This window comes from Xenopus tropicalis, chromosome 9 (assembly GCF_000004195.4).
Source record: "Xenopus tropicalis strain Nigerian chromosome 9, UCB_Xtro_10.0, whole genome shotgun sequence".
Taxonomy (NCBI): domain Eukaryota; kingdom Metazoa; phylum Chordata; class Amphibia; order Anura; family Pipidae; genus Xenopus; species Xenopus tropicalis.
Window position 1 is genome coordinate 4,931,451 of NC_030685.2, and position 13,021 is coordinate 4,944,471.

At 53.1% G+C, this 13,021-nt stretch overlaps 2 protein-coding genes across 2 annotated transcripts; one reads left to right on the forward strand and one right to left on the reverse strand.

Annotated features, from left to right (window-relative positions):
- Nucleotides 1-10,068: 10,068 nt before the first annotated feature.
- LOC116407591 (histone H2B 1.1-like) lies at nucleotides 10,069-10,706 on the reverse strand. The gene has a single exon (XM_031893114.1). The coding sequence runs from the start codon at nucleotides 10,665-10,667 to the stop codon at nucleotides 10,287-10,289; it is 381 nt and encodes a 126-aa protein (XP_031748974.1). The 5' UTR covers nucleotides 10,668-10,706; the 3' UTR covers nucleotides 10,069-10,286.
- Nucleotides 10,707-11,029: 323 nt separating this feature from the next.
- Nucleotides 11,030-11,510, forward strand: LOC100494316 (histone H2A type 1). The gene has a single exon (XM_002944344.5). The coding sequence runs from the start codon at nucleotides 11,058-11,060 to the stop codon at nucleotides 11,448-11,450; it is 393 nt and encodes a 130-aa protein (XP_002944390.1). The 5' UTR covers nucleotides 11,030-11,057; the 3' UTR covers nucleotides 11,451-11,510.
- Nucleotides 11,511-13,021: the final 1,511 nt, after the last annotated feature.

The window sequence follows — 13,021 nt, forward strand, 5'->3', positions numbered from 1 at the left end:
AGGTTCGCTACATCTCTAGTGGCAAATAGTGTTTCCTCTGCAAAATGATGATGGAGCTTGTGTACTAAAAGGAGCCCAATCAGGAGGAACAAACTGAGCTCCTTAGAGATGAAAGAAAAGGAACAATAAAGCTAAAGGGGGGGGGGGGGGGGGGGGCATTAGGGTGGGAGCAGGTTTCTTTAGTTCGGCCAGACAGCCATTTGCCATTTGGTATCAGAGTGATTCCCCCACCCCCACTCTTTCCTCTGAACATTCCTTTGGGTGTCAGTTTGTTTGTAGCCACAGTTGTTACTTTTGTTGTTTGTTTGCAGTTCCAGCTGTTGGGTCTCTCAGAGCCGCGTCTGTCTCCCCCCTAACAGAGCCGAGTCAGCAAAGAACTAAACATGACTATTTCCAAAGCTCCAGGTGTCTGTTTGTTGGTGCAGCTTCCACTTTTTGTAAGTGAAATCTGATTAATTCTCCCCGCCCCCTGCGCCAGAGTCTCCGCCCATTTCCATCTCTTTGGTGGGGGCTGCACTGTAGCTGCAGGGACTGTTGTGTAGTTTTATGGCAGGAAACCCATTGTCCCAGCTTACACCTTCCCATTGCGAGTTGTAATGGAAAGGCGAGATATCTATTAACCCATTGTGTGCCTCAGGGCTCACTGTGGAATATACAAAATGCAGTGGAAATAGGAGGCGTGAGAGTCGTTGCATTTCATGAGAGGCCATTTGCCTTGGGCAGGTGGGGCGGCACATGGGTCGGGGCCATAAGGGACGTAAATCACGTTGGCAGGATAAAAGGGCTAATTACAAAAGAGGTTACAAGAAATTTAAGACCAAGTGACTACAAATGATACAAAGCCTATATGGGGCCCATTAGTTTTAAAGGAGACATATTGGATAAATGGTAAAAATGCTACTTTTGTAGGCAATTATGAATAATATCCGGTGCTGGTTTCCCTTTGGGCTAAACATTAACCCTATCTGTAACAATGGCCCCTTTATTGGAGCTCCCTATAGATCCTCTCAGGTCCCTGTCTGGGTTTCACATGAGGGGTGGGCGTGTCCTAACGGTCCCTGCCAGAAGCACAGTAGGAGGGGGAGAGCCAATCACAGCCCTGCACTCACACAAGCACAGACAGGCTTCAGTTCCCTATCAGGTCAGCCTAGCTGCTGATTGGTTCCTATCCTACAGTGCAGGGTACGGAGGGCCGCCGGCTCCCCAGCTCATCCAGAGAATTCAGCCAGCAGGAAGTGGCACAGATGGGCGGGGCTAGTGGGGTTTGGGGGAATTTCTCAATAAATCAGTCAGAAACACAACTTTAAGCACAATCCTTCTATATCTAGAGGAGTATAATTCCCTGGTACATTCATCATTTTTATAGGATATGTCTCCTTTAAACCTGTGGTAAATAGAGATGTAGCAAACTGTTTGCCGGCAACTAATTCGCGCGAACATCGGTTGTTCTCAAGTTCGCGAACTTTCGGCGATGTTCGCAATATTGGGTTCGCCTTCGCCACACGTGGCGTTTTTCCGCTGTGTATTTTCTGGGCCTAAAATCGCCGCACAAGCCACACATGGTGTTTTTCAGCCTAGTACTGGTGGCCTAAGCAAATCCCGTTTCCATGGTGCTAATAGTGCAAAATAGCAAAAAACGCTGCGTATTTCCGCTAGGTCTGCCAGCTGCCTTTGTGTATACATAGGAATAGCTTGCTGTGCAAATACTGGCGTATTTCGGCCAACGCTTGAAAAATCCGTGCTAAGGCGTTTTCTAGCGTATTTCTGCATAGTGGGGTTTGCTTCGAGTATTTTCAAGTTATTTCTATGGATGATGATATCGGGCGTTTTTCAGCCGCTGAGAGAATTAGAAAATACGCAGTGTAAAAACGCCACGTGTGGCATCAGCCCTCCTTGTAATTTTTCAGAGAAATTTTTGCTTGATCCCCCTCCTGCATGTCACTGCCCAGGTCGTGGCACCCTTTAAACAGCTTTAAAATCAGTTTTCTGGCCAGAAATGGCTTTTCTAGGTTTTAAAGTTCCCCTTCCCATTGAAGTCTATGGGGTTCGCAAAGTTCGCAAATATTCACACTTTTTGGCGAAAGTTCGCGAACGGGTTTGCAAACTTTTTTGTGAGGTTCGCTACATCTCTAGTGGCAAATAGTGTTTCCTCTGCAAAATGATGATGGAGCTTGTGTACTAAAAGGAGCCCAATCAGGAGGAACAAACTGAGCTCCTTAGAGATGAAAGAAAAGGAACAATAAAGCTAAAGGGGGGGGGGGGGGGGGGGCATTAGGGTGGGAGCAGGTTTCTTTAGTTCGGCCAGACAGCCATTTGCCATTTGGTATCAGAGTGATTCCCCCACCCCCACTCTTTCCTCTGAATATTCCTTTGGGTGTCAGTTTGTTTGTAGCCACAGTTGTTACTTTTGTTGTTTGTTTGCAGTTCCAGCTGTTGGGTCTCTCAGAGCCGCGTCTGTCTCCCCCCCTAACAGAGCCGAGTCAGCAAAGAACTAAACATGACTATTTCCAAAGCTCCAGGTGTCTGTTTGTTGGTGCAGCTTCCACTTTTTGTAAGTGAAATCTGATTAATTCTCCCCGCCCCCTGCGCCAGAGTCTCCGCCCATTTCCATCTCTTTGGTGGGGGCTGCACTGTAGCTGCAGGGACTGTTGTGTAGTTTTATGGCAGGAAACCCATTGTCCCAGCTTACACCTTCCCATTGCGAGTTGTAATGGAAAGGCGAGATATCTATTAACCCATTGTGTGCCTCAGGGCTCACTGTGGAATATACAAAATGCAGTGGAAATAGGAGGCGTGAGAGTCGTTGCATTTCATGAGAGGCCATTTGCCTTGGGCAGGTGGGGCGGCACATGGGTCGGGGCCATAAGGGACGTAAATCACGTTGGCAGGATAAAAGGGCTAATTACAAAAGAGGTTACAAGAAATTTAAGACCAAGTGACTACAAATGATACAAAGCCTATATGGGGCCCATTAGTTTTAAAGGAGACATATTGGATAAATGGTAAAAATGCTACTTTTGTAGGCAATTATGAATAATATCCGGTGCTGGTTTCCCTTTGGGCTAAACATTAACCCTATCTGTAACAATGGCCCCTTTATTGGAGCTCCCTATAGATCCTCTCAGGTCCCTGTCTGGGTTTCACATGAGGGGTGGGCGTGTCCTAACGGTCCCTGCCAGAAGCACAGTAGGAGGGGGAGAGCCAATCACAGCCCTGCACTCACACAAGCACAGACAGGCTTCAGTTCCCTATCAGGTCAGCCTAGCTGCTGATTGGTTCCTATCCTACAGTGCAGGGTACGGAGGGCCGCCAGCTCCCCAGCTCATCCAGAGAATTCAGCCAGCAGGAAGTGGAACAGATGGGCGGGGCTAGTGGGGTTTGGGGGAATTTCTCAATAAATCAGTCAGAAACACAACTTTAAGCACAATCCTTCTATATCTAGAGGAGTATAATTCCCTGGCACATTCATAATTTTTATAGGATATGTCTCCTTTAAAAATGTTGTATTTCAGGCTGATTTATTGAGAAATTCCCCCAAACCCCACTAGCCCCGCCCATCTGTTCCACTTCCTGCTGGCTGAATTCTCTGGATGAGCTGGGGAGCCGGCGGCCCTCCGTACCCTGCACTGTAGGATAGGAACCAATCAGCAGCTAGGCTGACCTGATAGGGAACTGAAGCCTGTCTGTGCTTGTGTGACTGCAGGGCTGTGATTGGCTCTCCCCCTCCTACTGTGCTTCTGGCAGGGACCGTTAGGACACGCCCACCCCTCATGTGAAACCCAGACAGGGACCTGAGAGGATCTATAGGGAGCTCCAATAAAGGGGCCATTGTTACAGATAGGGTTAATGTTTAGCCCAAAGGGAAACCAGCACCGGATATTATTCATAATTGCCTACAGGGTTAGGGTTTTCCCATTTATCCAATATGTCTCCTTTAAGAATAATCCTTCTATATCTAGAGGAGTATAATTCCCTGGTACATTCTTAATTTTTATAGGATATGTCTCCTTTAACTTCCTATTAATTGAATTGTCCCCTCTCCAGTCCATAATGAATACTGCTGCCAGGCTCATACACCTCTCCATCCGCTCCTCCTCTGCCAGTCCCTCTGCCGTGCCACTCTGCCAGTCCCTCTGCCGTGCCACTCTGCCAGTCCCTCTGCCGTGCCGCTCTGCCAGTCCCTCTGCCGTGCCGCTCTGCCAGTCCCTCTGCCGTGCCCCTCTGCCGTGCCACTCTGCCAATCCCTCTGCCGTGCCTCTCTGCCAATCCCTCTGCCGTGCCACTCTGCCAATCCCTCTGCCGTGCCACTCTGCCAGTCCCTCTGCCAATCCCTCTGCCAATTCTTCTGCCGTGCCACTCTGCCAATCCCTCTGCCGTGCCTCTCTGCCAATCCCTCTGCTGTGCCTCTCTGCCAATCCCTCTGCCGTGCCACTCTGCCAGTCCCTCTGCCAATCCCACTGCCAATCCCTCTGCCGTGCCACTCTGCCAGTCCCTCTGCCAATCCCACTGCCAATCCCTCTGCCGTGCCACTCTGCCAATCCCTCTGCCAATTCTTCTGCCGTGCACTCTGCCAATCCCTCTGCCGTGCCTCTCTGCCAATCCCTCTGCTGTGCCACTCTGCCAATCCCTCTGCCGTGCCTCTCTGCCAATCCCTCTGCCAATCCCTCTGCCGTGCCTCTCTGCCAATCCCTCTGCTGTGCCTCTCTGCCAATCCCTCTGCCGTGCCACTCTGCCAGTCCCTCTGCCAATCCCACTGCCAATCCCTCTGCCGTGCCTCTCTGCCAATCCCTCTGCCAATCCCTCTGCCGTGCCACTCTGCCAGTCCCTCTGCCAATTCTTCTGCCGTGCACTCTGCCAATCCCTCTGCCGTGCCACTCTACCAATCCCTCTGCCGTGCCACTCTGCCAATCCCTCTGCCGTGCCTCTCTGCCAATCCCTCTGCTGTGCCACTCTGCCAATCCCACTGCCAATCCCTCTACCGTGCCTCTCTGCCAATCCCTCTGCCGTGCCTCTCTGCCAATCCCACTGCCAATCCCTCTGCCGTGCCTCTCTGCCAATCCCTCTGCCGTGCCTCTCTGCCAATCCCTCTGCCGTGCCACTCTGCCGAGCCTCTCTGCCAATCCCTCTGCCAGTCCCTCTGCCAATCCCTCTGCCGTGCCACTCTGCCAGTCCCTCTGCCAATCCCTCTGCCAATTCTTCTGCCATGCACTCTGCCAATCCCTCTGCCGTGCCACTCTGCCAATCCCTCTGCCGTGCCTCTCTGCCAATCCCTCTGCTGTGCCACTCTGCCAATCCCTCTGCCGTGCCACTCTACCAATCCCTCTGCCATGCCACTCTGCCAATCCCTCTGCTGTGCCTCTCTGCCAATCCCTCTTCCAGTCCCTCTGCCGTGCCACTCTGCCAGTCCCCCTGCCGTGCCCCTCTGCCAATCCCTCTGCCATGCCACTTTGCCAATCCCTCTGCCGTTCCACTTTTCCAGTCCCTCTGCCAGTCCCCCTGCCGTGCCACTCTGCCAATCCCTCTGCCGTGCCACTCTACCAATCCCTCTGCCATGCCACTCTGCCAATCCCTCTGCCGTGCCTCTCTGCCAATCCCTCTGCTGTGCCTCTCTGCCAATCCCTCTGCCAATCCCTCTGCCGTGCCACTCTGCCAGTCCCTCTGCCAATTCTTCTGCCGTGCACTCTGCCAATCCCTCTGCCGTGCCACTCTACCAATCCCTCTGCCATGCCACTCTGCCAATCCCTCTGCCATGCCACTCTGCCAATCCCTCTGCCATGCCACTCTGCTAATCCCTCTGCCGTGCCACTCTGCCAGTCCCTCTGCCAATCCCTCTGCCAATTCTTCTGCCGTGCCACTCTTCCAATCCCTCTGCCGTGCCACTCTGCCAGTCCCTCTGCCGTGCCTCTCTGCCAATCCCTCTGCTGTGCCTCTCTGCCAATTCTTCTGCCGTGCCACTCTGCCAATCCCTCTGCCGTGCCACTCTGCCAGTCCCTCTGCCGAGCCTCTCTGCCAATCCCTCTGCCGTGCCTCTCTGCCAATCCCTCTGCCGTGCCACTCTGCCAGTCCCTCTGCCAATCCCTCTGCCGTGCCACTCTGCCAGTCCCTCTGCCAATCCCTCTGCCAATTCTTCTGCCATGCCCTCTGCCAATCCCTCTGCCGTGCCACTCTGCCAATCCCTCTGCCGTGCCTCTCTGCCAATCCCTCTGCTGTGCCACTCTGCCAATCCCTCTGCCGTGCCACTCTACCAATCCCTCTGCCATGCCACTCTGCCAATCCCTCTGCTGTGCCTCTCTGCCAATCCCTCTTCCAGTCCCTCTGCCGTGCCACTCTGCCAGTCCCCCTGCCGTGCCCCTCTGCCAATCCCTCTGCCATGCCACTTTGCCAATCCCTCTGCCGTTCCACTTTTCCAGTCCCTCTGCCAGTCCCCCTGCCGTGCCACTCTGCCAATCCCTCTGCCGTGCCACTCTACCAATCCCTCTGCCATGCCACTCTGCCAATCCCTCTGCCGTGCCTCTCTGCCAATCCCTCTGCTGTGCCTCTCTGCCAATCCCACTGCCAATCCCTCTGCCGTGCCTCTCTGCCAATCCCTCTGCCAATCCCTCTGCCGTGCCACTCTGCCAGTCCCTCTGCCAATTCTTCTGCCGTGCACTCTGCCAATCCCTCTGCCGTGCCACTCTACCAATCCCTCTGCCATGCCACTCTGCCAATCCCTCTGCCATGCCACTCTGCCAATCCCTCTGCCATGCCACTCTACCAATCCCTCTGCCATGCCACTCTGCCAATCCCTCTGCCATGCCACTCTGCCAATCCCTCTGCCGTGCCACTCTGCCAGTCCCTCTGCCAATCCCTCTGCCAATTCTTCTGCCATGCACTCTGCCAATCCCTCTGCCGTGCCACTCTGCCAATCCCTCTGCCGTGCCTCTCTGCCAATCCCTCTGCTGTGCCACTCTGCCAATCCCTCTGCCGTGCCACTCTACCAATCCCTCTGCCATGCCACTCTGCCAATCCCTCTGCTGTGCCTCTCTGCCAATCCCTCTTCCAGTCCCTCTGCCGTGCCACTCTGCCAGTCCCCCTGCCGTGCCCCTCTGCCAATCCCTCTGCCATGCCACTTTGCCAATCCCTCTGCCGTTCCACTTTTCCAGTCCCTCTGCCAGTCCCCCTGCCGTGCCACTCTGCCAATCCCTCTGCCGTGCCACTCTACCAATCCCTCTGCCATGCCACTCTGCCAATCCCTCTGCCGTGCCTCTCTGCCAATCCCTCTGCTGTGCCTCTCTGCCAATCCCTCTGCCAATCCCTCTGCCGTGCCACTCTGCCAGTCCCTCTGCCAATTCTTCTGCCGTGCACTCTGCCAATCCCTCTGCCGTGCCACTCTACCAATCCCTCTGCCATGCCACTCTGCCAATCCCTCTGCCATGCCACTCTGCCAATCCCTCTGCCATGCCACTCTGCCAATCCCTCTGCCGTGCCACTCTGCCAGTCCCTCTGCCAATCCCTCTGCCAATTCTTCTGCCGTGCCACTCTTCCAATCCCTCTGCCGTGCCACTCTGCCAGTCCCTCTGCCGTGCCTCTCTGCCAATCCCTCTGCTGTGCCTCTCTGCCAATTCTTCTGCCGTGCCACTCTGCCAATCCCTCTGCCGTGCCACTCTGCCAGTCCCTCTGCCGAGCCTCTCTGCCAATCCCTCTGCCGTGCCTCTCTGCCAATCCCTCTGCCGTGCCACTCTGCCAGTCCCTCTGCCAATCCCTCTGCCGTGCCACTCTGCCAGTCCCTCTGCCAATCCCTCTGCCAATTCTTCTGCCATGCACTCTGCCAATCCCTCTGCCGTGCCACTCTGCCAATCCCTCTGCCGTGCCTCTCTGCCAATCCCTCTGCTGTGCCACTCTGCCAATCCCTCTGCCGTGCCACTCTACCAATCCCTCTGCCATGCCACTCTGCCAATCCCTCTGCTGTGCCTCTCTGCCAATCCCTCTTCCAGTCCCTCTGCCGTGCCACTCTGCCAGTCCCCCTGCCGTGCCCCTCTGCCAATCCCTCTGCCATGCCACTTTGCCAATCCCTCTGCCGTTCCACTTTTCCAGTCCCTCTGCCAGTCCCCCTGCCGTGCCACTCTGCCAATCCCTCTGCCGTGCCACTCTACCAATCCCTCTGCCATGCCACTCTGCCAATCCCTCTGCCGTGCCTCTCTGCCAATCCCTCTGCTGTGCCTCTCTGCCAATCCCACTGCCAATCCCTCTGCCGTGCCTCTCTGCCAATCCCTCTGCCAATCCCTCTGCCGTGCCACTCTGCCAGTCCCTCTGCCAATTCTTCTGCCGTGCACTCTGCCAATCCCTCTGCCGTGCCACTCTACCAATCCCTCTGCCATGCCACTCTGCCAATCCCTCTGCCATGCCACTCTGCCAATCCCTCTGCCATGCCACTCTGCCAATCCCTCTGCCGTGCCACTCTGCCAGTCCCTCTGCCAATCCCACTGCCAATCCCTCTGCCGTGCCACTCTGCCAATCCCTCTGCCAATTCTTCTGCCGTGCACTCTGCCAATCCCTCTGCCGTGCCACTCTACCAATCCCTCTGCCGTGCCACTCTGCCAATCCCTCTGCCGTGCCTCTCTGCCAATCCCTCTGCTGTGCCACTCTGCCAATCCCTCTGCCGTGCCTCTCTGCCAATCCCTCTGCCGTGCCTCTCTGCCAATCCCTCTGCTGTGCCTCTCTGCCAATCCCTCTGCCATGCCACCTTGCCAATCCCTCTGCCGTTCCACTTTTCCAGTCCCCCTGCCGTGCCACTCTGCCAATCCCTGCACTGGCTTCCCCTACCATCCAGGATAAAATTCAAACTAATGACTCTCACATACAAAGCAGCCCATAACTCTGCCCCACCCTACATCTCTGAACTCATCTCTAGGTACCATCCAACCCGCTTGTTACCCCCCTACTGACCTGCCCCCCAACTCCTCTCTCATTCCCTCCTCACACGCTCACACAAGACTTTGCAAGGGCTGCCCCCCTTCTCTGGGATTCGCTCCCACAAACTGTCAGACTTTCTCCCAATCTCTCTGCCTTCAAGAGATCTCTAAAAACACATTTATTCAGAGAAGCTTACCCTAATCTAGTGTAACATCCCCTCAGTGTGCCGCTAAATACCCCACCCCTCCCACTCTGCCCATTCCCACACCTTGTGTCTCAACCCTTTCTCCTTGTAGAGTGTAAGCTCTTTTGGGCAGGGCTCCCTTCCCCTCCTGTATCGGTTACTGATTGCTTTATATGTTACTCCTTGTAGAGTGTAAGCTCTTTTGGGCAGGGCTCTCTTCCCCTCTTGTATCGGTTACTGATTGCTTTATATGTTACTCCTTGTAGATTGTAAGCTCTTTTGGGCAGGGCTCTCTTCCCCTCTTGTATCGGTTACTGATTGCTTTATATGTTACTCCTTGTAGAGTGTAAGCTCTTTTGGGCAGGGCTCCCTTCCCCTCTTGTATCGGTTACTGATTGCTTTATATGTTACTCCTTGTAGATTGTAAGCTCTTTTGGGCAGGGCTCTCTTCCCCTCCTGTATCGGTTACTGATTGCTTTATATGTTACTCCTTGTAGATTGTAAGCTCTTTTGGGCAGGGCTCTCTTCCCCTCTTGTATCGGTTACTGATTGCTTTATATGTTACTCTGTATGCCCAATGTATGGAACCCACTTATTGTACAGCGCTGCGGGGTATGTTGGCGCTTTATTATTTTACTTATTGCCCCTCACATATCCAGAATCTTCTGGCAGTGTCTCACCCCACATGCAGCTCTATTGATGTCATTTAAAGGAGACATATCCTATAAATATTATGAATGTACCAGGGAATTATACTCCTCTAGATATAGAAGGATTGTGCTTAAAGTTGTGTTTGACTGATTTATTGAGAAATTCCCCCAAACCCCACTAGCCCCGCCCATCTGTTCCACTTCCTGCTGGCTGAATTCTCTGGATGAGCTGGGGGGTGGGGTCAGCACTGTAAAATAGGAACCAATCAGAAGCCTCTAGGAAGCACCTTACTCACAGCCCAACTTCTCCCTGCGCCTTAGAGCAGCTTTAGCACCGCCAAAAATAATTGTACTCCAAACATTCTTTCTGATGCCAATGTCACTGGCTGTTGTACAGCAGTATTTCTCCATTAGCCACAACATCCACCCAAATAAACGTTCATTCACTCTACACAGACATCCTATAGCCAATAACCAGTTACAGATCTTATAGGGAGAGAGTGGGGGCTCTTAGAAGAGCCTTTGTGTTGCCGGGAGTAGGGCAGGAGATGGGGCAGCAGTTACTTGGCGCTGGTGTACTTGGTGACAGCCTTGGTGCCCTCGGACACGGCGTGCTTGGCCAGCTCCCCAGGCAGCAGCAGGCGGACCGCGGTCTGGATCTCCCGGGAGGTGATGGTGGAGCGCTTGTTGTAATGAGCCAGGCGGGAGGCTTCCCCTGCGATGCGCTCAAACACATCGTTGACAAAGGAGTTCATGATGCTCATGGCCTTGGAGGAGATGCCGGTATCGGGGTGCACCTGCTTCAGCACCTTGTACACGTAAATGGCGTAACTCTCCTTCCTTGTCTTCCTGCGCTTCTTCCCATCTTTCTTCTGGGTCTTGGTCACCGCTTTCTTGGAGCCTTTCTTCACGGCTGGAGCGGACTTGGCTGGATCAGGCATGATCAACTATCCTTACGCTTTCCGTTCAACGAGAAAACTGTTCCCTCCGCCTCCCGGGCTGCTGCTTTTATAGCCCTCCCATGCAAATAAGGCTGCCTAATAGCACAAACTATTACTGGTTAGTTTTGTCACATGGTATAAAACCGCCCATCTACAGCTATGGACTGGTGATTCTGAAAGCATCTGTGTAATTGGCTGTAATTAACAAAATGGAGAAATGCAAGTAGAGCAATTGATTGGTGCTTCCAAAACCTACAGTTTGATTGGCTGCATTGGAACTCACCCAATTAGAGAAGAGAGGTGTGTCCAGAGCTGCCTACTAAAACCAGTACCTGGGTGGGAAAGCGTTACATTCTGCAATTTCTTTGTGTTTGAGAACTACTTGCAACTATGTCCGGAAGAGGCAAACAAGGCGGGAAGGTTCGGGCTAAGGCCAAGACCCGCTCATCCCGGGCTGGGCTGCAGTTCCCAGTTGGCCGAGTTCACAGGCTCTTGAGAAAGGGCAATTATGCTGAGCGGGTGGGAGCCGGAGCTCCGGTCTATCTGGCCGCAGTGCTCGAATACCTGACCGCTGAGATCCTGGAGTTGGCCGGGAACGCTGCCCGGGATAACAAGAAGACCCGTATCATCCCCAGGCACCTGCAGCTCGCTGTGCGCAATGATGAGGAGCTGAACAAACTGCTCGGAGGAGTCACTATCGCTCAGGGCGGGGTCCTGCCCAACATCCAGTCCGTGCTGCTGCCCAAGAAAACCGAGAGCTCCAAGGCGGCCAAGAGCAAGTGAGCTGCCCGGTCACAGCGCCCCCATCAGGAAACAACACAAAGGCTCTTTTCAGAGCCCCCACACGGCTACAGAGGGCTGCATTCACAATATTCCGAGCTCTGTTACACAATAGACATTACAGTACAATGCTTAGTGCCGCCTTGTTTCAGATCCGTTATAAAGTTCTTTGTGGGTTGGATTAATCCGTCCAACTATATCCGCTCCCCTTTCTATTGTACAGACTTTGCCGGGGATGGGAGAGACACAATCTGATACCGAGGGCTGATCCCTTCCGTGCTCTTTTATTCAGCCCCCGGTACAACCCATAGGAGTATCTGGCAGTGCGGATCTATTAGAATGTTACCCGGTGCCTAAGGGTTAACCTTCCCAATTACTCAGAGACAGAGGGAGACACGTTATTAGCAGATGGGGGGTTCGCAGAGTGAATGGGGGATCCCATAGCCGATCCGGCGCGGAACAAGAGCGGCTGCTGTATGGGATGTAGATACGGAGCTGCTTTATCTGCTGATGCGGTTTCATCATAATCATTTCATTGTACAACGTTTCAATTCCAGAATAGCCAATGGCACGTAGATATTTTGGCGGGATTTTTGAACTCAGTGGAAGCACCGGGTGTTTATGGGGAGCCAATTATAGGGAGTTAAACTCAATACTAATATTCTCTGCAGAATGAAATCACGTTTGTCCCACGATCAGTAAACTGACAGGAGGTTCCATCGTTTCACTCTAATTAGAAGGTGTAACTGGGGCTCCAGCTGCTTTGGCGCATTATTATCCGATAGGGGATTCCCGGGAGTAACAAGTACAGGGGCTGAGAGCTCGGAGGGACCTGCAGCTCAGTCCGTGTATAAATAGGGATCAGTAATGAGCCGGTTCCTATTACAGAGCCCGGGGGAGATAGAGAGAAGCTTCTATGAATAAAATGTAATTATCTGCCTTCCCCACCGCATTATATAAAGCTAGAGAGGACCTGGAAGAGAACTCAAAGCGTATGGGCGGAGCCATTAGGGCGTGTTAGTCGCGTAATTTCTGATAAGGGAGTTTGCATGAGCCGCTGGCAGAGAGAGGGTTACAGGCTAGGAGCTTCTGTTAGCTGTGCTATTCACTTAACATGCCACTTGGAGGCGCTGTTACCACACACTGCAGCTCAGTGGGTCAGGCTTAGGAAAGCGAGTGCAGAGCGGAGTAGTTTCCTTGTTTGTACATTGGGGTCGTGGGAGTTGTTGCAGTTTGGACACTGGAGAAAGAATGCTACAATCAAGTGGAAGAAAATTGTATTGACATTGTATATGTTTCCCCACACAAAGAATAGTTTTATCAGCTACCATAATATATGGTAAACATCAAGCACAAATCAGTGTGGCTTTCTTTGAATTGCACAGGATTCAAAGCGCCATCTTTGCGGCGTTGTCCTCTTCCCTCTTCTGCTCGGTCACTCACCTACTTTCTGTAGAAAAATGTAATGTACAGAAATGTACAGAAAGGAGCCTACAGGCTTGTTGTTGACGTTCTTTTAAATGCACCTTCCAATCATCCCTCCACGTCACGCTGCTTCACTCCTGTGTGTGACA